General features: G+C 60.4%; 1 protein-coding gene across 4 annotated transcripts in view; it reads left to right on the top strand.

The window, feature by feature from the left end:
* Window positions 1-18718, top strand: part of DOCK1 (dedicator of cytokinesis 1) — a 200191-nt gene extending 181473 nt beyond the window's left edge. For all 4 annotated transcript variants that reach the window (XM_084904416.1, XM_084904415.1, XM_084904414.1 and 1 more), the window contains exons 40-52: window positions 597-701; window positions 1665-1806; window positions 1912-1990; window positions 3048-3132; window positions 4050-4136; window positions 5660-5836; window positions 6789-6872; window positions 10848-10985; window positions 12110-12255; window positions 14015-14213; window positions 14723-14876; window positions 16788-16939; window positions 17593-18718. In XM_084904416.1, the coding sequence (XP_084760542.1) occupies window positions 597-701; window positions 1665-1806; window positions 1912-1990; window positions 3048-3132; window positions 4050-4136; window positions 5660-5836; window positions 6789-6872; window positions 10848-10985; window positions 12110-12255; window positions 14015-14213; window positions 14723-14876; window positions 16788-16939; window positions 17593-17688 (1644 nt within the window). In that variant the 3' untranslated portion in view covers window positions 17689-18718. The remainder of the gene's footprint in view (window positions 1-596; window positions 702-1664; window positions 1807-1911; window positions 1991-3047; window positions 3133-4049; window positions 4137-5659; window positions 5837-6788; window positions 6873-10847; window positions 10986-12109; window positions 12256-14014; window positions 14214-14722; window positions 14877-16787; window positions 16940-17592) is intronic.
* The last annotated feature ends 5237 nt before the right edge of the window (window positions 18719-23955 follow it).

Here is a 23955-nt window from a genome sequence, read left to right as displayed (position 1 = left end):
CACGAATGGTTCTGTGGTGTTTGCCACTGTTTTAGAGCAGGGTTCGGCCCTTTTAAATTCTTCTTTAATGTGTCCCAGTATCTGACCAACGCCATCTTTAAAATACTAAAGAACAGTCCGGCTGAGCATCAACCTATGAACCAGGTCAGGGTTGGATTTTCCCGGTCAGGGCACATGCCCAGTGTGAGGTGTGCAAGAGGCAGTCCATCAGTGATTCTCTGTCATCATGGATGTTTCTATCTCTCCCTTCTCCCTTTTTCTCTGAAATAAAAATATATACTATGTATTTTTTAAAAATACTAAAGATCAGCCGTTTCGCCCAAAGACAAACAGCTGTGAGGTGGTGGTTGAGAACACCTGTGAGTCGCAGCGGGTTGCAGAAAGTGGGGTTTGGGTCAGATCCCCTGGGAATGCAGAGGGTCGGCGGGAAATGCCGTCAGCCCTCAGCCGGGGTGGTGAGCTCACCTCGGAGGCGGCTTCACGCCCTTCACCCGCCCTCCTGGCACTGCCAGGGCCCGAGGAGCCCGCCAACGGCTTCCGGAACAGACCCCACACGCTCCGTTCAAACCCGAAACGCCCTTTCTCCTTCCTTCCAGAAAAAGCAAGCTCAGTTTTACGAGAACATCGTGAAGGTGATCAGGCCGAAGCCGGACTACTTCGCGGTGGGCTACTACGGACAGGGGTTCCCCACGTTCCTGCGGGTGAGTCTGCTGCTCGCGAGCCCTTCCCACGCAGAGGGGGCGTGGGCTGTACCCGAGGGTCAGCGTCCGCCCGGCACCCCACCGGGAGGACACGTGCCCAGTGTGAATGGCAGTAACCCCGGGGGGCTGTGGCCGTGTATTTACCCCCCTCACACACACACACACACACACACACTCACACACACAAATACACACACATACACACACACACACACTCACACACACACACTCACAAACTCACACACACACACACTCTCTCACACACACAGTCACACACACACACACACACACACACACACACACACGGTCACGCAGACCTGCTTAAAGCCCCACAAGGTCACATAGACCTGCTTACATCCCCAAAGTCAGCAGAATAAGCTTGTGTTTCACACATTTGCAGCTGCATATCTCTTAGCCCCGCCCCGGGTGTGGCACCGTGACCCACTGGTCCTGGCGCCGGGTTTCCCTCTCGCTGCCTCCCGCCCCGGATGGCGTGCCCCTGGTTTCCATGGTTTGTAGCCTGGCTGGTCCTGTGGAGCCCACAGCGCTCAGCGGCCGTGCGTGGGGCTGAGGACACGGGGTTAATTCACGCGGCCCTTGTTCTGGGCTCCTGCTGAGTGAGACCGTGCAGTTACACCGTCAGTGCCTTTTTCCTTCTTTTTTTTTTTTTTTTTTTTAACACTTTTATTGATGTTGGAGAGGAAGGGAGAGGGAGAGAGAGATATAAATATCAATGATGACCATCACTGATCTGCTGCCTCCTGCACGCCCCCCACTGGGGATGGAGCCTGCAACCCGGGCCTGTGCCCTGACCGGGAATCGAACCGTGGCCTCCCGGGTCCTAGGCCAGCCACTGAGCCACGCGGGCTGGGGCAGAGCCTTTTCCTTTGATGGAGACGGGAAGGACCCTCCTGTGTGAACTTGGCCCCCCACCCCCTTCCTTACTGCACGCACCGTCTGCAGGGCAAAGTATTCATCTACCGGGGCAAGGAGTACGAGCGGCGGGAAGACTTCGAGGCGCGGCTCCTCACGCAGTTCCCCAACGCCGAGAAGATGAAGACCACGTCCCCGCCCAGCGAGGAGATCAGGAGCTCCCCCGGCCAGTGTATCCTTCACGCGCCCGCCCCCCACGGGCCCGCGCCAGGCCGGCGGGGAGGGCGGGGTCCTGGGGCTGCCTCCCTGACGGTGATCCTTGACCTCGGCGCCCCAGACATCCAGTGCTTCACGGTGAAGCCCAAGCTGGACCTGCCCCCCAGGTTCCACAGGCCGGTCTCCGAGCAGATTGTGAGGTGAGCCCCACTTCCTGCCGGACCAGGGCGGGAGGGCCCTCCGTGGAGCTCCCCGGTTGTTTTCCTGGGGAAGGCTGGGCTGGGCCTCGGCGGAGGGGAGCTGATTGCTTCCAGCATCAAGAAGGAAGTGAGATCTTTGTCCAGTCTCCTCCTGCACCCCTCAGACAGAAGCCTTACACCTGTGGGTGAAGACAGTGGCGGGGGGTAAGGGCATGGGGTGGGGTGGGGAGTCAGGTGGAGGGGATCTATGGGGGGGGGAGAGGAACACATGTAATAATCTGAACAATACAGATGTATTATATATTTAAAAAAAAAAAAGGAGAAGAAGGAAGTGGGGTGCAGGGAAGGAAGTCCACCTGGCCCGTGAACAGCGCCCGGGTCAGGGGCACCCGGGTCCGGGAGCCTCGGTCTCGCTTCGACAACCACAGAACATCCTTGTCCCTCGGCATCTGGGGGCACGGGTTCCAGGACCCCCCGCTCGGGCCCCTCCACACCGCGGCGTGGCCCCGGGCGCAGCCAGCCCTCCCCATCGGGGCTCCGGCCGCGGGTGGACACAGGCACGTGATTGCGGAAACCCGGTGAGGGGCGCACTGGTCCCGTCCTCGCCGCTCTTGCTGATGGCCGATCTGCCGCGTGTGGATCTGAAACTACTAGGAAAGCACGGAAGACCTGTTTAACAACAATGAAGATGCAGTTCTTTATTTTCGAAATAACAGAGGATTAAGTGACATTATCTTGAGAGACGAAGCTGCTCGGACCCATTGTGATGGAACGAGCACAGGCGTGCGGGCGCGGCCCCTCTCCTCCGTCACCTTCGCCGGCGCCTGTCACTCCGCGTCTGGCTCCCTGCGGGCTGGGGCGGGAGGAGGCGGCGCGGGCTCGTTCTCCTCCTGCCAGCGCCCGCGTCGGAGCTGCGGGGAGAGACAGGCTCGGCGGGCGCCCGGGTCAGGGTCGGGATATTTTGGGGGACGGGTGGCCTGTTGGGAGGCAAGGCCTGGCCTCGCAGAGGAAATCGGCTGCTTTGGGGTTCGATGCCTAATGGCCCCTCTCTCTGCAGCTTTTACCGGGTGAACGAGGTCCAGCGGTTTGAATATTCCCGGCCGATCCGCAAGGGAGAGAAGAACCCGGACAATGAATTCGCGGTAAACACATGCACGCACGCACACACACACACACACACACACACACACACGCACACGCACACGCGCACACACACACCCCCCTAAAGCTCATGCCAGCCCCACCAAATGGCCTGAGGGCCAGTGCGGCCTCCGAGTCCCCGCTGTGCAGACACCCTAGCATAGCGCCCCCAAACGTAGTGAGACGATGGTGCCTCACACACACGCCCCAGGTCCCCAGGAGGTGTGACAGGTGACAGACGGCGCTGTGCACGTGTCTCTGAGGTCACAGCACACATGTGCCTCCTCCGGGCGTGTCCGAGTCGCCTCCATCCGGACCCGGGTCCTGGGACAGGTGCCTCCGAGTGCCCGTGTCTGTATCGGAGTCTCGGTACCCTGACTCAGCCACTCCGTGAGCATCGCCCCAGGGGGAGGTGACAGCGCAGGAGGGGGGAGAAGGAGTGATGTTGATTGGCTGGAAACACTTTCCTCCCCGTATATACAGCGGCCTGTTACAAAACATGTGGATTACAAAGTGGTGTTTATTGAAACTATGCACACGTGTTCATGCTTAGCACATGCGTGTGTGACCGTGTCTGAGTGGCGGGTGATTCTTCTCCCTCGCGCTGGCTGGGTGGGAGCACTAGAGCTGAGAGCACGGGTTTGTTACTGTGTGAGAGGCCCCGGAGTGAAGCCCCGAGGTCCTCGTGCACGTGCCTTTGCGTGTCCCTTACGTGACGGCTCCGTACGGCCCGGGCCTCACTCACGCACCCTTTCCAGAAACCCGTTTGCTTGGAGGGAACCGCCCCCCCCCCATTTTCCCCAGCGTCCTCTCTCCAGGGGGACCCCGTCCTGGGGGCTGGCCTTGCGAGGCCGGAAGTCCCGATGGGCAGAAGCCGCCGAGCTGCTGACCCGCTCACACGGGCGTGTTCCCTCCGCAGAACATGTGGATCGAGAGGACCGTCTACACCACCGCGTACAAGCTGCCCGGCATCCTCCGGTGGTTCGAGGTCAAGTCCGTGTTCATGGTAAGGACACGCCCGCGAGGCATGTCGTGGTCCTCGCTCATGCTTCCCCACGTGTGTGGTGGGTCACTGCCCAGTGCACATGCTGCCCCCAGATCAGACATCACACTCCCCCCCCCTCCTCCCCATGCTCCCCGGAGCCCCGGCCTCTCCATCCGCGAGCATCCTAGTGAGATGCGGGCACAGCCCATGGAGCTTATGGGAAAGGGGCCTGAGCTTCCTGCCTCCCACAAGGTGGGGAGCAGCCCTCCCCGGGGTGGCACAGCCCCCGCTTCCCTCAGCTGAATGGAGGGTTTAGGACTGGGGCCATTTGCATAGGGTTTTCCCAGCTCCTTCCTGATGGCTCATCGCCATTTGCATGACAAACACCTTGATTAATAGCACTTGCTCATTTCCAACCAAGATAGCTGGTACTCCTCCCTGGCACTTAAAAAAAAATGTTCTTTTATTAATTTCAGAGAGAGAGAGAGAGAGAGAGAGAGAGAGATGGAGAGAAATATCAGTGATGAGAGAGCATCATACATCAGCTGCCTCCTGCTGGGATTGAGCATGTGCCCTGACTGGAAATCGAACCAGTGCATGGAATGATGCTCAACCACTGAGCCACACTGGCCGAGCACTCCCCTCCACCCCCCCCCCCCGAGCTTTTTAAAGAAATAAAGACTTGCATCTCATTGGCCAAGCCCTGCTTTGCCCACGAAGAGCCGTGGGGCCGTTTCCTCAGGGGCCGGTCAGCCACAGGCTCCCTGGACGCCCTGCCGCAGCGATAGCCTGCGTGTGCGGCCGGGTGAGAGATGTCCGTTCTGTGGTGTCTCCTGCTGCTGTCCCCTGGCAGGGTCTTAGCCAGAGGGCGTGGGCTACCACTGAGCGCACAATGAACCCCCTTCAAAGCCCAGACTCGGTTTTGGAACCTCTCTTCCCAGCTGTGCTTCCCTCTGGCTGTTCATCCTTACTGGTCTGAGCCCTGGGCCACCCCGGAGCGTGCCCCTCTCACCCCATCCCCTCCCCCCCAGGTGGCCCTCCTGATCCGGAGCCCGGGCTCCGTGCCTGTCCCCACCTGGGCCCTCTCACCTTCTGCGCTGGGAGCGCCCTCGTGGGCCCTGGCACCTGAGGGGCAGCTCAGGAGAGGCCTGGCAGCACTCAAGCCTGGTGGGCACCATGGTAGGGGGCGGAGCAGAGGCCCTTCCTTCGCCAGGGCTCAGCCTCTGGACGGGCTTCTGCCCAAGAGCCTTTGTCCTCGAGGTTCCATAGTCGGGGGGCTGCCCAGGAGCCCCGGAAGCTGCTCAGCCTCTGGGGGGCGAGGAGGAGGCGGCCGGCACCCGAGGACCACATGTGTGGCCACACGGTGAGACTGAAAGGCCTGGCTGCCGGCCTCCGGGGACTCGGGGACCGCGCCCCAAAACGCCGCAGGGTAGGAAGGAGGAAGGAGGAAGCCTGTCCTTGCCCGCAGATGCTGCTCCCTGGCCAGGGGCCGGCGAGGGCCGTGGAAGCAGCCGGCCCCACGCCTGTGTTCCCGCCCCCCGCAGGTGGAGATCAGCCCCCTGGAGAACGCCATCGAGACCATGCAGCTGACCAACGACAAGCTGGACGGCATGGTGCAGCAGCACCTGGAGGACCCCAGCCTGCCCATCAACCCGCTCTCCATGCTGCTCAACGGCATCGTCGACCCCGCCGTCATGGGCGGCTTCGCCAACTACGAAAAGGCTGGTGGCACACGGCTCCCACAGTCCTGCCTGGACGGCCCTCCCGCAGCCCTGCCCGACAGCCCTCCCCACAGCCCTGCCCCGAGGCCCTCTCCACAGCCCTGCCCGGACGGCCCTCCCCGCAGCCCTGCCCAGACGGCCCTCCCCGCAGCCCTGCCCGACGGCCCTCCCGGGCTCTGAGCGGCAGAGCGATGAGCTAGGCCAGGCCAGGGGCTCGGCAGCCCTGGGGGCGGGAGACGGTCCAAGGCCTGGACCCCCGGGTCGGCCCCCTGCGGTCACTGAGGCTACAAGATGGAGGCTGTCGGGCCGGCCCCGTGGAGAGAGCCCGCTGGCCCGGGAAGCATCAGGGGGCAGTGGGCGGGGTTGACGGACAGCCGTGTGGTCTGGCCCTGGCGCTGGCACCACAGCTGCCCCATCCTTGTAAGCCCAGTGGGCAGCGGGGCCCTGGCCATTCGTTCCTCCCCGCCTGCGGCTGCTCAGATACAAGAGCAGAGCTGACCCCTGGTCCAGACCAGCAAAAGCGGAGGCCGAGGGTCCCTGCCCAGCGGGCCCCCCAATGGTCCTGGACAAAGAGGTGCCGCTCTGTAGACCTGGGCAGGGTTCATGTGGGGGTGACGGCCTGTAAGCCTCTGGGGAGCCCCCACCCAGCAGACTGAGCCACTCATCCGAGTCTCGGTCAGCTGTGGCTTTGCTGGGCTCCCAGGCCTGGGGTGCCACCCCGAATGCCCTCCTGCCTGCCCGTTCGCTCCACGGACTGACCAGGCTCTGTGCCCTGGGTTCTGGGGTTCGGAGAGTCCTAAGGAGTTGGGTGGGGGTCCAGCCAGGGGCGTGTGCTCCCTGGCGGCATGAGTGAGTCTGTGTGACCCACAGCTCTGTCCCCGGGCCTGGTGCACGGTGGGGGTGCCAAGCACGTGTTGGGTGCCGGGGTGCTGAGTGGCTCCCGCCCCTCCAGGCCTTCTTCACGGAGCGGTACCTGCAGGAGCACCCCGAGGCGCACGAGAAGATCGAGAAGCTCAAGGACCTGATCGCGTGGCAGGTGAGCGGGGGGAGGGGGGAGTTGGGGGGGGCGAGCCCCGCGGGCTCTCGTGGGGGGGGGGGGGTGGAGGGCCATCACGGCTGGGTGTCCCAGCTACAGCGCGGCTCACTGCTCTGCTTTTCTGCGGGTGTCGTCCCTCGGAGGGGCGTGTCCGGAAAGGGGGGGGGGGTGTGACTGCCGCGGGGGTCTGTGCTCCGTGGACACTGCCTGGTCAGCATCTGAGCATCCGGGAGCCTCGGGAGCCAGCGGTGCAGGGGCGGTGCAGGGGCGGACGCCGGTTCTCCTGGGAGCTCTGCCCATTCAGGGCAGCTCACTTCTTCCAGCTGTTTTCTCTCGTGGGCGGCCAGCAGGGTGCAGGCTGGTGTGACCCACAGCCGCTGGGTCAGAGCTCAGGGGTGGGGGGTTCGGGGAGCCCCGGGCTCCTTCTGCCTGGCCGGGCGCAGCTCCCCTGGCCGCCTTGCCAAGCGAAGCTCCCTGGCTGACCAGGGTCCCCAACACAGTCGGCTCCTCCTGAGACCCCTCTGGGCCCCCTCTGTCCTGGCCTTTCCGAGCCTCAGCTGCGTGGCTCCTCCATCGTCAGCCCACTAGCTCGCGTGGCCTCCGAGGGCTCTGCCGCTGCAGCTGCGCCGTGTCGGCATCTCGCCTGCCGCCATGTTGCTCAGGTCCCAGTGGCTCCCCGTCCTCGCCAGCACTTGCTACTTTCCGTTTCTGTATAGTGTGCGAGTTTTGAAATAACCATCCCCGTGGCTGTGACGGTGCCACAGATCCCATGCCGTGGCTTCGGTCTGGCTGGGAATGACTCCATGATGAGAAGGGCTGGGCCCGGCCAGCGTGGCTCAGGGGCTGGGCACCGACCTATGAACCGGGAGGTCACGGTTGATGCCCGGTCAGGCCACATGCCCTGGTTGCAGGCTCAGTCCCCAGTGGGAGGCCAGAAGGGGTGCAGGAGGCAGCCAATCCATGATTCTCTCTCCTCACTGACGTTTCTCACTCTCTTCCTCTCTCTTCCTCTGTGAAGTCAATAAAAATAGATTTTTTATTTTTTTTTTAAGTAAGACCTCCTTAGACCTCCTTGGCCACATTGCCTGGAACGGAAGCCTCCTGTGGGTGGTTTCCTGTTACTACAAAGCAGGGAGAGCGTGGAAGGGTCTGGAAGCTTCCAGGGTAGACGTTGCCGTAACCGGAGGGTGCACAGTTCGGACCTCCCGGAGACTGTGCAGCCGCTGCTTCACTAAACTAGTTTGGTCTGCAAAAGTCCTATTGATTTTTTCCCCTGCAAGCTTTTACAGCAAATTGGATTTTAAGAGTTTCGAGTCCTGCCGAGGAAAATAATTTGTTCCCCAGAGAGAACTGTGTCAGCACGGTGTCATCGCCCCTAATAACTTTATTAAAGGATGGCTTCTAACGCAGCTTGCGGGGGAGCCGAACGAAGGCAGCTGTTTTCCAGCAGCTTCATTACGGCAGGAGCCCCGGAAACACACACTCAGACGCTCCCTGCGATCTCGCTCTCCTCCCCGCGTTCCCAACGCCCGTCTGTCCCTCTCCCCGGCGGACCCAGGCAGTCAGGAAGCAGAGCGTGGGGCTCTCTGCGTGTTCCTTCTGCTTTTGTCAGTCTGTGTGGTGGCTCTTTTTCTGAGACTCTGTGTGGGTGGAGCGAGCTTCCCCCGGGAATCCCCGGGCCTCGCAGGCGCAGCGCCCACCCCTGAGGCGCCGTCCGCACATTCTGCTCCCTAAAGCCGCTGGGGGAGGCTGGTGAGGGGTGCCCGCAGCTCCCCGCTCTGTGCCAGGGTCTGGCCGGGCGGGGCCGGGGCTGACCGCTCCTCCCCAGGGCCTGGAGGCAGGCGCAGGCTGCTTGGCTGCTCTGTGGCTGCCAGTGAGCGCCAGCCCTGCCCCAAGGGCCCAGCTGGGCCCCTCCCAGAGCTGCTGTCTCCTCCAGCGCCCCTGCCCTGAGCCCCGCTGGGAGGCCACACAGACTCGCATTACCCGCTGGGATGGGCCCGCACTTCTCTTTGAAAGGAGAGCCAGCCTCCCTCGTCGTCCCCAGCTGGGACAGGAACGCCATCCTGGCCGGGGTGGCACCCCACGCCCGGAGCAGCCCTCCCAGATGCCCCTGCTGCCCGCAGGCCGGCCCGGGACGAGGACCTCGTGCTCCGTGGAAGCAATGCCGGGGGCTCTCCCCGCTCTGGGGCTCTTTAGAAAGGCAGGTTCCTGGGCCCCGTCCCAGAGCAAATCGGGGCCCACGTGGGGTCAGCGGTGTCCCCAGGTCTCCATGCTCAGCAGTAGACACCCCGGAGTGACGGGCCGCGGAAGGCCGCGCAGGCCCTGCGCTGTGGCCTCTGTGCGTGTGTGCAGCGCCAGAGCGGTTGGAGAGAGTGTTCATGACTGCACTTCAGCGCCAGGTGAATACATCCCGCTGCCAAAGAAGGTTCTAGATGGCCCTGGCCAGGCACCTCTTTGGGGGTAAATTTTATGCCCCATTCATGTCACCCGCCAGGTTGCAGTTCCGGATCTTAACATGAGCCCAGCAAGTAGCCTCTTTGGGTCAAGAATCTGCCCAGTGCAGGCCTTTGTCAGAGCCACAGCGCACTGCTGAGAGTGCATCATGGACATTCCAGAAAGATCTCTCTTCATCGAGATGTGCTCAGTGTGGGGGTGGCTGTGCTTTAACCTGCAGGCCACACCCCCACACCTGCCTTCGCACCCAGCTAGACACGCCACCTCTACCAGCCCCCGGCTGTCCCAGGCTGCCCCTGCACAGAGCCCGTCCCCCGGAGGCCGCAGTCCGCGGGGGCCATTCCCACGGAATGGTAAACCCTGCTGGCCGGGACCTCACTGCACATTCCGCTGGGGTCAGGCCCAGCTGTCAGCCAAACCGACGGTGTGGGTGCAGGCAGAGGGCTGCACACGGGGGCGCGGGGGACACGTTCCCGGCCCCCTTCCTGCGTGCACAGAGGCCGCAGCTGCCCGCTGCGGATGCCAGCCAGGCGCAGGCTGTGCCGTGATTCATCTTGACAAGGTTTCGAGAAGTTGTTCACGTGAAATCCAATTGTGCGCTCATCATCCGTCTCTCAGTCTGCTCCTGGAGGTTGGGGTGCGGCTGCGCGAGGAAATCTGTCTCTAATCAGTGCGTCGATTTAATTATAAGTTATTAAGAGGAAGCTCTGCGCTTGATTGCCGTGGAGAGTGTCGCGCTGCTGTCCTCCTGTCGGAGCGGGAGGGCGGGGGCGGCGGGGGCAGGGAGGGAGCCGGCCTTTCCTGCCCCGCCCTGACAGCGGCCGCAGGGTCCTGCAGGGAGGAACCGTCTCTGGGTGACACTTAAAGGTTAGCTGTGTCTCCGCTCCGAAGGGAGGTGTTGGTGGAGACTTGGTGACAGCCGGGCCGGCAGCAAAGGTATTTTTAGTTTTGAGGAAGAAAAGATGCGGATTCGTTTCCAAAGCATGTCTTTCAGGACCCACAGGCTTAGATGGATCCCACAGGCTTAGATGGATCCCAGAGACTTAGATGGATCCCACAGAGGTAGATGGATCCCACAGATGTAGATGGATCCCACAGGCTTAGATGGATCCCACAGGCTTAGATGGATCCCACAGGCTTAGATGGATCCCATTGTCTTAGATATCTGCGTTTCGGAGCAGAGCTCTCATTGCCTAGAATATTCTTCACTAAGAAAGACCTTTGCGCTGTGACATGACCCGTGGCCAACAGATCAGGTTGCATATAAACAGACTCACAATGCAGCTCTTCGCCAAGGCTAGTGCCCAGCCGGCGGGCACTCAGGTGGAGGGGACTGCGAGCCTGGGCAGGGAGTCCTCCAGGGGCCCTCGGCGCTGAGCCCCACTGATTTACAATGCGTAATCAGCCCGTCCCGCGTGGGCCTCACAGCATGCAGGGTGGCAGTGCCGCCCGCCCTGCGTGCCCGCCCTCCCGGGCCAGGTGCGGCCCGGCAGTGAGGAGGGTCGCCCCCTTGTCTTCCAGATCCCATTCCTGGCCGAAGGGATCCGGATCCACGGGGAGAAGATCACGGAGGCCCTGCGGCCCTTCCACGAGCGGATGGAGGCCTGCTTCCGGCAGCTGCGGGAGAAGGTGGAGAAGCAGTACGGCGTCCGGGCCATGGTGAGCGGCCCCGCGCGGGGGGCGGGGGGGCCCCGGAGTCCCACGAGGCCGGCTCACGCGGCAGAGTGACTGAGGTGTGCACAGGACGCCTGGTCCCCTTCGTCGCCCGTTGGCCAGGGAAACCAGCTCCTCCCTTCAGTCACGGGAACTGGTGGGGGAACCGCTCACGAAATGGCTGCATCTCCAGCTCCCCTCCTGGGGGGAGTGACGGGAACTCCACAGCACACAGCATCAGGCACCTGTCACATGTTTTCTACCAGTTAGAGGCTAACACGGAATATTTGAGGGACACACTTTTTGGTAATGTACAAGAGCATGTCCCAGAGAGGATGGGAGACTCCATCCTGGGGCGGGGCGGGGAGGGGGGAAGGGGGCCAGTGAGGTTTCCCCGAATCCACCCCGCCGGGCACCGCAGGGGAGGAACCCCCTTAATTAAGAGCAGGGCATGGTGTCTTGTCCCCAGGAGCGCAGTGGTCACACGTCCTTCATGTGCATAGTTTGTCAGCAGAGTTGTACCCAGTTCGTCTAAAGGTCTTTTTTTTTTTTTTTTTTTTAATATATTTTATTGATTTTTTACAGAGAGGAAGGGAGAGCGATAGAGAGTTAGAAACATCGAAGAGAGAGAAACATCGATCAGCTGCCTCCTGCCCACCCCCCACTGGGGGTGTGCGTGCAACCAAGGTACATGCCCTTGACCGGAATCGAACCTGGAACCTTTCAGTCCGCAGGCCGACGCTCTATCCACTGAGCCGTACCGGTCAGGGCCATGTAAAGGTCTTACACATTCTTTCATCTCGTTCCAGATGTTACTCTGTAAATCAGGCTTTCTGGTCAGTACTTCCTGCTATGACTTTGGAAGAGGCTGATGGATTGTGGTCTTGGTAAAATAATAATAATAATAATAATAAATAGAAATCTGCCTTTAAAATTTTCTAAAACCAAATCATCCTTAGTTACATCTCTGACTCCCAGTGGGACCGTGTACGGTACATAAAAGTGTTGACAGTTTGGGTCTAGTTTCCAGGCTAAGACGACGTGGTCCAGGACGCTGAGCCCGCCAGACTGAAGTCTGCTGTCCCGAACCTCCAACGAGCCTCTCTCTGTTGCTCCCTCTCCCCCCGCAGCCCTCCGGCCTGGACGACCGGCGAGGCAGCCGCCCGCGGTCCATGGTGCGGTCCTTCACCATGCCCTCCTCGTCCCGGCCCCTGTCGGTGGCCTCCGTCTCCTCCCTGTCCTCAGACAGCACGCCCTCCAGGCCGGGCTCCGACGGGTGAGAGGGCTCCGCCCCGGGGATTGTGTGGGAGGGGCCACCAGGGCCCTGGGCCGGTTGGATCACAGCTGAGGATGTTTTAAAATCCAAACTGGCTATGAAACGGAGACCTTTATGACGTTTCGAACTGAGTGCCCAGTGAGACTTCCAGGGTCTTGTGAGTCTTCGAGAGAGAAGTCCCCCCTTCGGGTACCACTCTGGCTGTAAAGTTTCCGTCCAGTGTGACCTCCCAGGAGTGTTCTGTCCTCAGCACGTCCAGGAGGCAGCGTGGTGTGCCCTCGCCAGGCGTGCGTGGACTCCCCACCTCTGCGCACCCCCAGCGTCACTCCTGCCCGTCAGGCTTCCGTGAGAACCACCTCACCTGGGAGACCTCTCGGGGGCCTGTTGGCTCTTGAGCTGCAGGGCACAGAGCCGCCAGGAAGGGAACAGGACCTAATAGGCTGGGAACCGCTGAGCCCGGGCCAAGCCCGCCCCCTTCTCTCTCACTCTCACTCTCTCATATATTGATATTTTTAGTGCTTTTGAGTAGCAAACATGTAGCATTTGTTATTACACAAGAAGAAACAACGTTGCCATTTGAACATCCAGAAGCTCTTCCAGAGGTTTTACTGTGGCGTTTGCACAGCTGCGCGCTTACCAACCCCGTCTGGCCGCCACTCCATCCCCCACCCTCCGCGGGCCCCAGCCCCGGCCCCACGCAGACAGCCAGCTCCCGCCGCCCTGGGCACACTCAGCTCCAAGTGCCCGCCCTTGCCGGGGACGGGAGTGCCCGATGGGGAACTAAATGAGAACTATACCCACTTCTTTTTCCCCTTAACAGCAGTTCTTATCCGTGTCTGCTATTTCTAAGGCCAAGTCCGCGTGGAAAGCCTCAGTGAGGAGGCATTGAAATCACACGTGCTTGTCCCCGGCGGCAGGATTGCCAGGGAAATCTGATCTGGCTGCTCCCCAGAAAATCCGGCTGCTCAGGGGAAGGTTTCCTGTTTCCAGGAGCGTCGAGGGGCGGGTGCAATGCTCTGCGGGTTTGGGTCAGGCGTGTGGTGTGCTGCACGTGTGAATACACCGCGCGGGCAGTCCCGGCCTTCTCTCTGGGGAGCCGGGGTTTGCCCTTGAACTTGAGGCATCGTGGATAGAGCCCAGGTTTTCGTTTCCTCTCAGAGTTTTCTCCCTTGGCCAGGAGGCTGATGGGGTGGAAACGGGACTTCGGTCTCAAATGGCACAGGCGACCTGGGAGAAGGTCGCCTGGGGTCATCAGAACCAGGCTGGCACTGGGGACATGGGTGGTTGGCCTGCCTGCCTGCTGGTCAAACTCCTGGCCCAGGGGACAATTTGCATATTAGCCTTTTATTCTATAGGGCAGACACTGAGTGGCCAGATGATTATGTGTCCAGAGATCGTCATCATCTGGCCACTCGGTGTGTATGTGTATACATGATATATAAGCAAACAAAAGGTGAGGGCTCGCCTTTGGAATAGACCCAAGCCCCACCCACCCACCCACCCACACACACACACACACACACACAGACCCACAGAAACCCCATCCCCCCTCGCCCTGCAGCTGCGGGTCTTCCTCCGGCTGTCCTCGCTGAGGTGCCAACGCAGTCCGTCTGCTGCCATGGGTTAACACACATCTCGCCGCCCCGCACCTCCCGGCAGCCCCTCCTCCTGCGAAGCCGCGGTCCCCAGGCCGCCCTGGGTTTCCGGGGAGGGAGGCCCCGCACCCCTGCGGCCGGGACCTGAACGTTCTCTCCCCCAGGTTCGCCCTGGAGCCCCTGCTGCCCAAGAAGATGCACTCGCGGTCGCAGGACAAGCTGGACAAGGACGACCCCGATCGGGACAAGAAGGACAAGAAGAAGGAGAAGCGCAACAGCAAGCACCAGGAGGCGTTCGACAAGGAGCTGCGGCCTGTGGACGCGGCCCCACAGGGGTCGGAGGCCGTGATCCTGTCCGAGACGGTAACCCCCCGGGGACCCCCTCCACACCCACCCGCGGGCTGTCCCCTGGGGGGCGAGTTGGCGATAAAATTGTCTCGTCAATATGGGGTCTCCCTCCTCCCACCGCCCGCCGAACCGATGCTGCGGGGCGGGCGCGGGTCACGGGGAGTTTCCCCTGGTCCCACTCACACTGCCCTGCATCCCGTGTCCTCGGGCATCCTGGTGTCTCCGAAAGCAGCACCCGTGTGTCTGTCCCCGGCCCCTCCCGGCCAGAGACCACGCAGCCCGGGTGACTGAGGGTGGCCCGCTCTGCTCAGCGCGTCCCCCGCCCTCCCTTCGGCCCCCGCCATCCACCCGCCTCTGCTCCGCGCTCCCCTCGGGAGGATGTCTGACACTAACGTGACACGGGCCGGTGCGCTGACGTGAACACCAGGTCCCAGGGAATCCGTTCGCTCCGTGGAATTTGGAGGTGGCACCGCAGCCCAGGACAGACCCTCACCCCCTCTCTCTCTGCCCCCCCTCCCCCCCAGATAAGCCCCCTGCGGCCCCAGCGGCCGAAGAGCCAGGTGATCAACGCCATCGGGAGCGAGAGGCGCTTCTCCGTGTCCCCGTCCTCGCCCACCGCCCAGCAGACGCCCCCGCCCGTCATGCCGCGGACCAAGCTCAGCTTCAGCCTGCAGCCCAGTGAGTGGCGCGTCCGCCTTGGGCCTCCGCACCCTGTGCCTGCCCCTTGGTCCCAGTCCCTAAAGTTGGCCCCGCCTCCTCCGGCAGCGGGCCGTCTCCGGGAGCACCCGGCTCCCTGGCAGTGTCCCGCGGGTGACAATGCAGGTTCCGGCTCTCCGGACCTCCTGGCGCTGGGCGAGGGCCTGGTGCTCGGGATGGGGACTCTGCGTTCGGGGGTAAGGAAGGGTGGGGGCAGGGGCTACAGCGTCTGGACAGGTTCAAGCCTCAGGCTGACGAGAGGGCACAGTCCCCTCCTGGCCAGGTGCAAGGCCCAGCGCGGAGGGCAGAGCCCCCAGCACCGTGACAGCCAACGGCTGTGGTTGTGAGCGTGAACCTGTGTCCGAGCACGTGGCCCCCACGCCTGAGCGATAGAGGCTGCGGTAAACAAGGCTTGTCAGGTGCTGTAGCTGAGTGGGATCGAATCCCAGGAGAACGCTGTTAACATCCTGACCGCGCCCTCACTGTGCCTCGTGGCATCGGCTGTAAAATAAAGACACGCTGGCGGCCTGTGGCGCTGTTGCTATCGCTCCATCAGAGAGGACAGTGTCCCACCGAGACCCAGCTTTCCTCTCTTGTCTGTCTTTTCCAATCCTTCCCCGCCCCTCGGGGCCCCGAGCCTGGCTGAGCGGAGGGGGTGGGGGGCACGTTGGGCGCCCGGGGCTGCGTGTGCCGTGGCCGTGCCGGCTCCCACGGGAAGTGTGGGAGTAGATGGTGCCGATGGCCACACATTGCACTGTGAGTGGGAAAGGCCAGTGCTGTGTGCACTCAGTGGCTGACGTGGCCGGGGCCACGGTGTGTACGTTCTGCCACAGAGAGCCAGCCACCAGCCTGGGCAGCACCGCTCCGAGGCCGCCTCCTCGCTCCGTCCGCCCCCGGCCAGGCCTCCGGGCCCTCCCTCCACGCGGCCCTTCCCGGGAGGGCGTCCTGCGGGGACTCTCCCGCCAGAGGGTCCTCGGGGCCCGCTGCGGGCAGTCCCACCGCAGGGGCGTCCTTGCTCCTTTCGCACGGAGGAGAGCGAGCGTGTCTGAGCGTCCCCGCAGGGCTGAGGGTGTGACGCCCCAGTGACGGCTTCTCCATGTGCAAACGGCCCCTTTCCCATTTACTTCAGAAATCACCGGCACTCCCCTCGGCTTACCGGAGGCAGCCCGGCCGCTCATGCTAATAACTTCATTTCACGCCTCCCGGCCGCCCCGGTGAGGCTGAGCGGCGGGCTGCACATTAGACCTCGCCTGCCACGCTCTGGAGGCGGCGGTGGCAGAGGCCAGTGCCCGGGCCTGCTGGGCTTTGCAAAGGGCAGGCGGGGACAGGTCTGCTGACCCCCCTCCCCCACCCAGCTGTTTAAATGCCGGGGAGGGCTGACAGGTCCTGGTGACGTGGCTGTTTTTACTTTTATTTTTTACTTATTTGTTTTTATATATTTATATATTTTATTGATTTTATTTACAGAGAAAAAGAGAGAGGGATAGAGATTTAGAAACATCGATGAGAGAGAATCATCGATCAGCTGCCTCTTGCACGCCCCCTACTGGGGATGTGCCCGCAACCAAGGTACATGCCCTTGACCGGAATCGAACCTGGGACCCTTGAGTCCACAGTCCACTGAGCCACACCGGTTTCGGCAACGTGGCTGTTTTCACAGTGGGCTCCAGCCCTGGGCGAGGGGCCTCATGGCACCTCATGCTCTCTCCCTAGGACATGCCCATAGGAGGGGCCCGCCCTCTGCCCTGTCCCCCTCCCACCTCCTCCCTGCCCGGGAGCAGGCACTCCTCAGGATAAAGGGGTTCTGCCTCCTCAGCTGCAGCGATGGGGGCAGCCTGAGGGCCAGCCTCCCGGTGGCTCTGGGTTTGATGTGAAATCCACCCCAATCTCCAGGTCTGGAGCTGAATGGCATGACGGGGATGGACGCGGCCGAGGTCCCGCCCCCTCTGCCCCTGAAGGGCAGCACGGCGGACTACGGGAACCTGATGGACAGCCCGGACGCCATGGGCTCGCCCCCGCCCCCGCCGCCCCCTCCTCACCACAGGGTAAGTGGGAGCCCAGCCCGGCGTCGTCGGCGTCTTTGCTGACTCCTTTCCCGATGCCGAGTGCTGCCTGGGGTCTGGCCTGGTCTGATTTGGGGAAGGGCTTCGTCTGAGCCTGAGATGGAGCAAGAGGAGTGCCCTGGGGTCCTCACCAGACGGGCTCCGCCATGACACCCTGGCGGCCTGGGCGGCCCGGGTCCCGCTTCCCTCCTTTTGATGTGCTCTGAACCAGGAAACGGCCCGGGTCTGCGGTCAGTCCAGTCCCGGCCCTCGGTCAGGGCTCCCAGGTGGGAAGCCGCCGTGCAAGGAGCAGGGAGGGCAGACGCCAAGGGCTGTGCAAAGAGGCTCGTCAGAAAGGCCAGCAGCCCAGGCCTGAGCGCAGCACCCTGCCCGCCCGCGGGCCACGCCGGGGAGGAGCCCCACAGCGCCCTTCCTCGGCCTCGTGGCATCGGCTGTGAAATAAAGACCCGGCCGGTAGTCTGTGGCACTGTCGCTAGTGCTCCAGCAGAGAGGGCAGCGCAGGCCCCCTCCCTCCCTGCCAGCCACCGGCCACGCGGAGAGGGAGCCCCCCCGGGGTGCAGGCCCTCTCCTCCTCCCTGCCCTGCGCCAGGTCTCCTTTCCCGGGTAACACGCGCCCCTCGCCTCCTGTCTTCCAGCACCTGCCGCCCCCGCTGCCCAGCAAGACCCCGCCCCCGCCGCCCCCCAAGACCACGCGCAAGCAGGCGTCTGTGGACTCGGGGATCGTGCAGTGAGCGGCCGCCGCCGTCCCCTCTGCCCGGCGTTTACCTCATCGGACCCTGGCGTCTGCCTTCGGGGCAGCTGCTCCTCCCTAAGAGGTGGTGGCGCTCCGCCCTGGGACGCACAGCCCCGGGGCGTGGGGGGCAGGTGGACGCGGGGCATCCCGGGCCTGTGCCCGCACCGGGGCTGCCAGTGGGCCTCCTGGAGCCGCAGTCTTGCCTCAGAGCCTTCCTTTTGGTGCCAAACCACACCTGAGCCCGGAGCAGGGGGAGCTGACACCTGAGCCCGGAGCAGGGGGAGCTGACCTGATTGGCCTGGGAACCGATGGGACTGGGCGTCCGGCAGGCGCCCTCTCCTCGGCCAGACCCCAGCTTCCCGCAGGATGGGGTCCAGCCCTCCACCCTCCTCCCTGCACTCCGGGGGGCGCCTCTGCTGGCTGGACACCTCTTCTTCCACCCACATCGTCGTCATAACATCCACCCTCCCCGGAGCTCCCGGTCTCCTTGGGGAGATTAAAGCAGGCTCTTTCTCAGCTACTGGACAGCTACTCACTTACGGAGGGGAGACACCCTTCCACTTCCTGGATCAAGTGGAAAAGAGCTCTGTGCACAGGAAGACCCATCGTCTTTCTCTTTTAGGTAAAGCACGGTGAGCCCGGGGGTGCCTCGGCTGGTGACACCCGCCCTCCGTGCAGAGCGAGTGTATGGACGGCTCCCGGCCTGCCTCCGCCTCCGTGGCCTCCGTTCATGGCGACGGCGTCCGCGGGCGCTCTCCAGCGGGCTCTTCCTGGCTCGTGGCTGGAGATGTACAAAAAGTAAATAAAAAGTCCAAGTGAAGTTCCGTCGTGTTTTTTTCGAAGCTCCGATGTCCCGAAACTGTCGCTGCCTGGTGATTTGGGGGAAAAACAAACCAACTAACTTTGTGTAACCTAATGTTTTTATCCTGTCATCTATATTTTTGTATGCACTGTAATCGCAATGCCCTTCCGGTAGACTCCAAAGCTAATCACTGACGAGGAAAAATAAAAACGTTATTTTAAAAGACTCCCATGTCCTCCGGTTGTGTTTCCATCCCTGACGCCAAACCCCAGTGCTGCTCTCGGCTTCTCACTTCCTGGGAGAGCTGTGTGACCCCAGGGGGTGGGGGGCTGCACCCCTTCCTCAGAGCCGCCCACCGGAGGGGCTTCTGTTCTGGTTTGGCTTTGGATTCCAGGACGCTCCAAGTCCAGCTTAGCGCCCCCACCCCCACCCCATTCAGAGTTGGGGTTTGTCTGGCTGCCTTCCAAAATGCCTGGTGACCCATTACAGATCCGTCTTTATTTTAACCGTGCCGCTTCACACGTGCCTGCCTCAGGTCTTCGTAAGAGGAGATCGCGTATAGAAGCTAGATTTTTACCCACAAAATAAGGTGAACAGACGTCCTGCTTTTGGTGGGACAGTCCCGATTTTTAACGATTTGTCCCCGAGTCCCGCGGCGTTTTAAGAAAGTCCCGATGGGATGGGACGCGGGACAAATTTTTTAAAATCGGGACGTCTGGTCACCTTACCGTAGAAGCGTCTTTTTCTTCTTTAAAACCGCTCTGAGCGCTCGGGAACTGCTTCCTGTGTGTGAAGGCATTGTTTGAATCAGCGCGGGGCCGTGCTTCCGTGCGGAGAGCTGATCCTCGGCGTTCTCTCTGGCTCCGGGCTCCTGCGGGTTCGGCCTTGCTCTCATCTCCGCTGCAGCCTTTGGTGGGGGTGGTCTCAGCCTCTGCTTCCTCCTTTTATCTCCAATTATGTGTCAGGAATTGACTAACCTTTTAAAGTCTGTCCGGGGACTTGCACCTTATTTTTCCAGTCTGCCTTCCCGGGTTTTGTACACATCTGCTTAGCCAGGGAGGCTGAGCTACACTTAGCGGGAACCTGCTGGGCCAGTCGGTCTTTGCTCCCAAATCAGCTGAACCCTGCGCCCAGGTGTGTCTGTCACCGGCACACAGCAGCAGGGGCAGCCGAGGGGCCTGTGACCACCCCGATGCCAGGCTCAGGCAGAGCGGGCACCAGGACCCGGTGCCCGTGTAACCCTCAGCCGGCTCAGTCCCAGGGCAGCTGGGACGGCTCTCCCGCCAGGACTGGAGGGCAGGGGAGGTGGCTGTTGGGGTCCTAAAACTCACTGCACCTGCAGATCGGATCCACGGCACACGGGGCACACACTGGGCCCACGCGTCTGTGAACCCGTGGCCCCAACCGGGAGCACAGATGCCACTCGGATGCTCCATCACAGGCCCTAACGCCACCACCGCTGATGCAGAGAGCAGCGACTTCAAGGGTAACACTAAGAGTTCTGGGAGCCATGATAATCCTGAATTAGCATACACTGTGCTGGTTTAAATGCTTGTTAACAGGTCATTTAGCATTCTGAGCGCTTGCTTGAGGAGAAAGACACTTAGTATCAAACAAGGAGCTCACACACACACACACACAAACATATACTCACACATACACACACATACTCAAACATACACATACACACTCACAAACACACACACTCATACATATTTACACATATGCACACACACTAACACACACACATGCATAAACTCACATGCATACACACATACTCATACCCGCACATACATACACACTCATATACATTTACACACATGCACACACACTAACTCACACATACATAGACTCACATGCATACACACATACACTCACATACTCATGCCCACACATACATACATAGACTCATACACATTTACACACATGCACACACTAACACATTCACACATAGACTCGTACACACGTGTACACACATTCACACACACATTCGCTCACACACACACACACACACACTCACACTTAAAAAAGAAGTGTGTCGACATGAGGAGCACCTGCTTGGACTGAAAGGCCAAAGGACACCATGAAGAGGCTAGGGGCCCCCAGAGTCCCGCTAGCGGGCAGCAAGTGGAGGGTTTGCCATGAAACATGCTTATCTTTCACAGAAGAAGAGAGGATGACTCAGCAGAACCAAGAGCCCAGAGGACAGAGCCAGGAGCTCACACAGGAGGAGGAATAAGAAAAACTCCCAGCGTCTTCCCGGCTGGACGTCAGGATGGGGATGGTGGCCTCGCTGTCCTTCTCCCCTTTTGTTGGTACCTGTGACCCGTGTCCACCCGTCGCTGCTGGGTGTGTGAGGGGCAGGTCACTGCTCCGGAGGGTTCCCAGGGCCTCAGCCAGAGGAAGTGGGCTAGGTACCTCAGGAGCCAGCGGAGGGCGCTCAGGCCTGGACCTGGTCTCGATGTGAGGTCCTGGTTTAGAGCGAACGCTCTGAGACTGGACTTCAGGAGCAGCCCTGAGCAGGGATCGGTGTGTTTTGCGGGTGGGAGAAATGGAAAGATGCTGTGGCCGGAAGGCAGACTGTTGGATTTACATTGTGTCTACAAATCCTTTGATACGCCTTCCTCCGAGGTGTGGAACTTAATTCCCCTCCCCCTTAATGTGGGCTGGACTTGGTGGTTCCCCCTTAATGGGCGGAACAAAGCAGAATGGTGAATTCCCAGCTCTGCCATGAAGACACTGCCACGTTCCCGCTTTCTCCCTCAGCTCACTCATTCCATGTCACCAGCCATGTCCAGAGCTCACCCACGCCGGCCTGTGGGGAGCCTCACAGTGAGGAAATGACGTCACCTGCTGAGAGCCAAGGAGTCACGGTGTCTGCCAACAGCCGTGAGAGTCGGCCATCCTGGAAACAGGTCCTCCAGCCCCGGTCGAGTCTTCAGATGACTGCAGCCCCAGCCAAAGCCTCTATGAGCCACACGAGAGATGGTGAGGCAAAACCCAAGTCAGTGGCTTTTGTCTCATGGAAGCCGTGATAAGAAATGCTGCTGACAGCCGCTTGGGGATACCCCATCTGCAGCGATGGTTCACCAATAGAGCTGTCATTGGAGCAATACATTGGGAGGTCTTTCTGGTTTCCTATGCTCTGGGGTGTTGAAAAGCAAATGGAAATCTATTTAGTAGAATTCACTTCCAAATTCATTTAGAATAACAGGTTTGATCCTAGGTTGAATTTTGGAGGTAGATTCTTGATAGAATTTTGTTGCTGTTGTTGATCCTCACCCAAGGATATTTTTCCATTGATTTTTTTTCGCGAGAGTGGAAGGGAGGGAGAGAGAACCATCGATGTGAGAGAGACGGGAATCGAACCCACAGGCCTTTAGTCGGAAGGCCGATGCTCTATCCACGGAGCCAAGCTGGCTAGGGCAGATGCTCGATAGCTTTTTCAATGTTCTCGTTGGCTGATTTGGATGGTTGACCTCGTGATCACTCCTGGGGAGAGTTAAGAATTAGCTTTGCTTACCTCTTCCTTTAAAAAAGTGACGTTGGCTTTCTTATGGACGTGGGGGGAACCACCCACTCCATTAAAACCGCGCGATGTCTTCGGAGCGCTGCTTTCTCCTCGCGGAGAAGATTAAGTCTGTCCGTCCTTCACTCGCGGAACGAGGCTGCTTTGTCATCTTGCCTGATTAGATTTTCCGGCGGCTCATCTGGCTTACGGTTTTTTATAGAAACATTGTTTGGGCCTGTCAGTGTTTTGAGCTGTCCTATAGATCCCAGTTTCATTGTTTTCCTATTTATCTTGATTGAGTTTCTTTATCGGGCGCTCAGGCTCCTGGCTCTTTCGCTTCTCTAATTGAATGCTGAGCACCGCATCTTCTCGGCTCCATCGGAAGCACGTGAGCGGGGGACGAAGGCTCTCCCCTCCCGCGCAGCTCTGCCTTCTGCAGACGCCCCGTCCGCACGGCCCTCCTTCCCCGAGGCTCGGGAGGTCAGAGGGCTGGCGTGGCTGACTTCCAGGCGCGGAGTTTTTAATCGTGACCTTGGTAATTTGACAACGTTGTGGTCTGAGAAGGTGACCTCAACCCTTGTAGAAGGTTTTTAACTTTTATACTTGACCCAAGGGTATTTTGAAATCATGTCTATTAGCCTAGGCCAGTGTTCGGCAAACTCCCGTAGTCAACAGAGCCAACTATCCACAGGATGATTGAATTTCTTTGGAGAGCTGAATTTCTTAAACTTAAACTTCTTCTAACGCCACTTCTTCAAAATAGACTTGCCCAGGCCGTGGTATTTTGTGTAAGAGCCACACTCCAGGGGCCAAAGAGCCAGCTTTGACAGGAGATGCCTAACGAGTTATTAGCTTGATGCTTGCTGGGTGTTTCTTTTCTTTAAAAAAAAAAAATTTTTTTTTTACTGATTTCAGAGAGGAAGGGAGAGAGAGAGAGATATGGAAACATCAACAAGAGAGAATGATTGATTGGCTGCCTCCTGCACGCCCCCTATTAGGAATGGAGCCCGAGATCCAGGCCTGTGCCCTGGACTGGAATCAAACCCGGGACCCTTCTATCCACTGAGCCACACCAGCCATGACTTGGTGGGTGTTTCTAATAACCCCCCTTCATGTTAGAAAATGTATTTCTTCTCCCCTGTTACTCAGGACTTTCATCCAAAGCAGAGGGGCCGTTTTAGCAAGTGCCCTGCTTCTCAGGATCACCACACTACAATATGCACCGCTGCGGAGGCAGGAGACCCAGGGGAGGGCCGATCTCACCTGCAGCTGGGCGGGGGGTGGCAAGGATGACACAAATGCCCCAAATCCAGGGATCACAACCGACATGCGTTCAATCCCCAGGTGTGGGGCTCCATCCCCAGTCGGGGTGCACAGAGGAGGCAGCAGATCCATGATGTTCCTCCCTCATCAATGTTTCTCTCTCTCTATCCAAAAACCAATAAAAACATAGTTTAAAATTTTTAAATAAGTAAAATGTAGTGGAAATCCGCTGGGTACGCCCCTGCGATCACACTTCACTCAGCCGCACCCCCACCCCATCACTCCCCGGAGGCAACCGCTGCTTAACAAGCAAATAGTGGTGCAGCCATGGAGCTGACCATCAGGCCGTGCAAACATCCTAAAGCCACAGCCCCGCCCGATGGACGGACAGACGGCAGCACGCTGGTGCTCTCTGCACAGCGAGGGGCCCTCCCTCTGTCGACGGGCGCACCGATGCTGGTCTCCGTCCACGTGGAAGCTGGAGCACTGGCCTGTGGTTCCTTCCTTTGGGGACCCCCCCCCCCCCAGGTCCCGCTGCCTCACTGGGGTTGGAATCCCTCACAGGCCAGCCTCGGTGCTTCCCCGTCAGACGTCCCTCCTACTCCGGGGGCCAGAAGCACATGACGTCCCCCTGTCCTGTCCGCAGGTCAGTATGCTCTGCACCAAAAGTACTCGGCGATCCCTCTGCA

The sequence above is a fragment of the Pipistrellus hanaki genome (genome assembly GCF_964339955.1).
Source record: "Pipistrellus hanaki genome assembly, chromosome: 14".
NCBI classification, from domain to species: domain Eukaryota; kingdom Metazoa; phylum Chordata; class Mammalia; order Chiroptera; family Vespertilionidae; genus Pipistrellus; species Pipistrellus hanaki.
The sequence above is the reverse complement of the archived record's forward strand: the minus strand, read 5'-3'. Positions and strand labels throughout refer to the sequence as shown.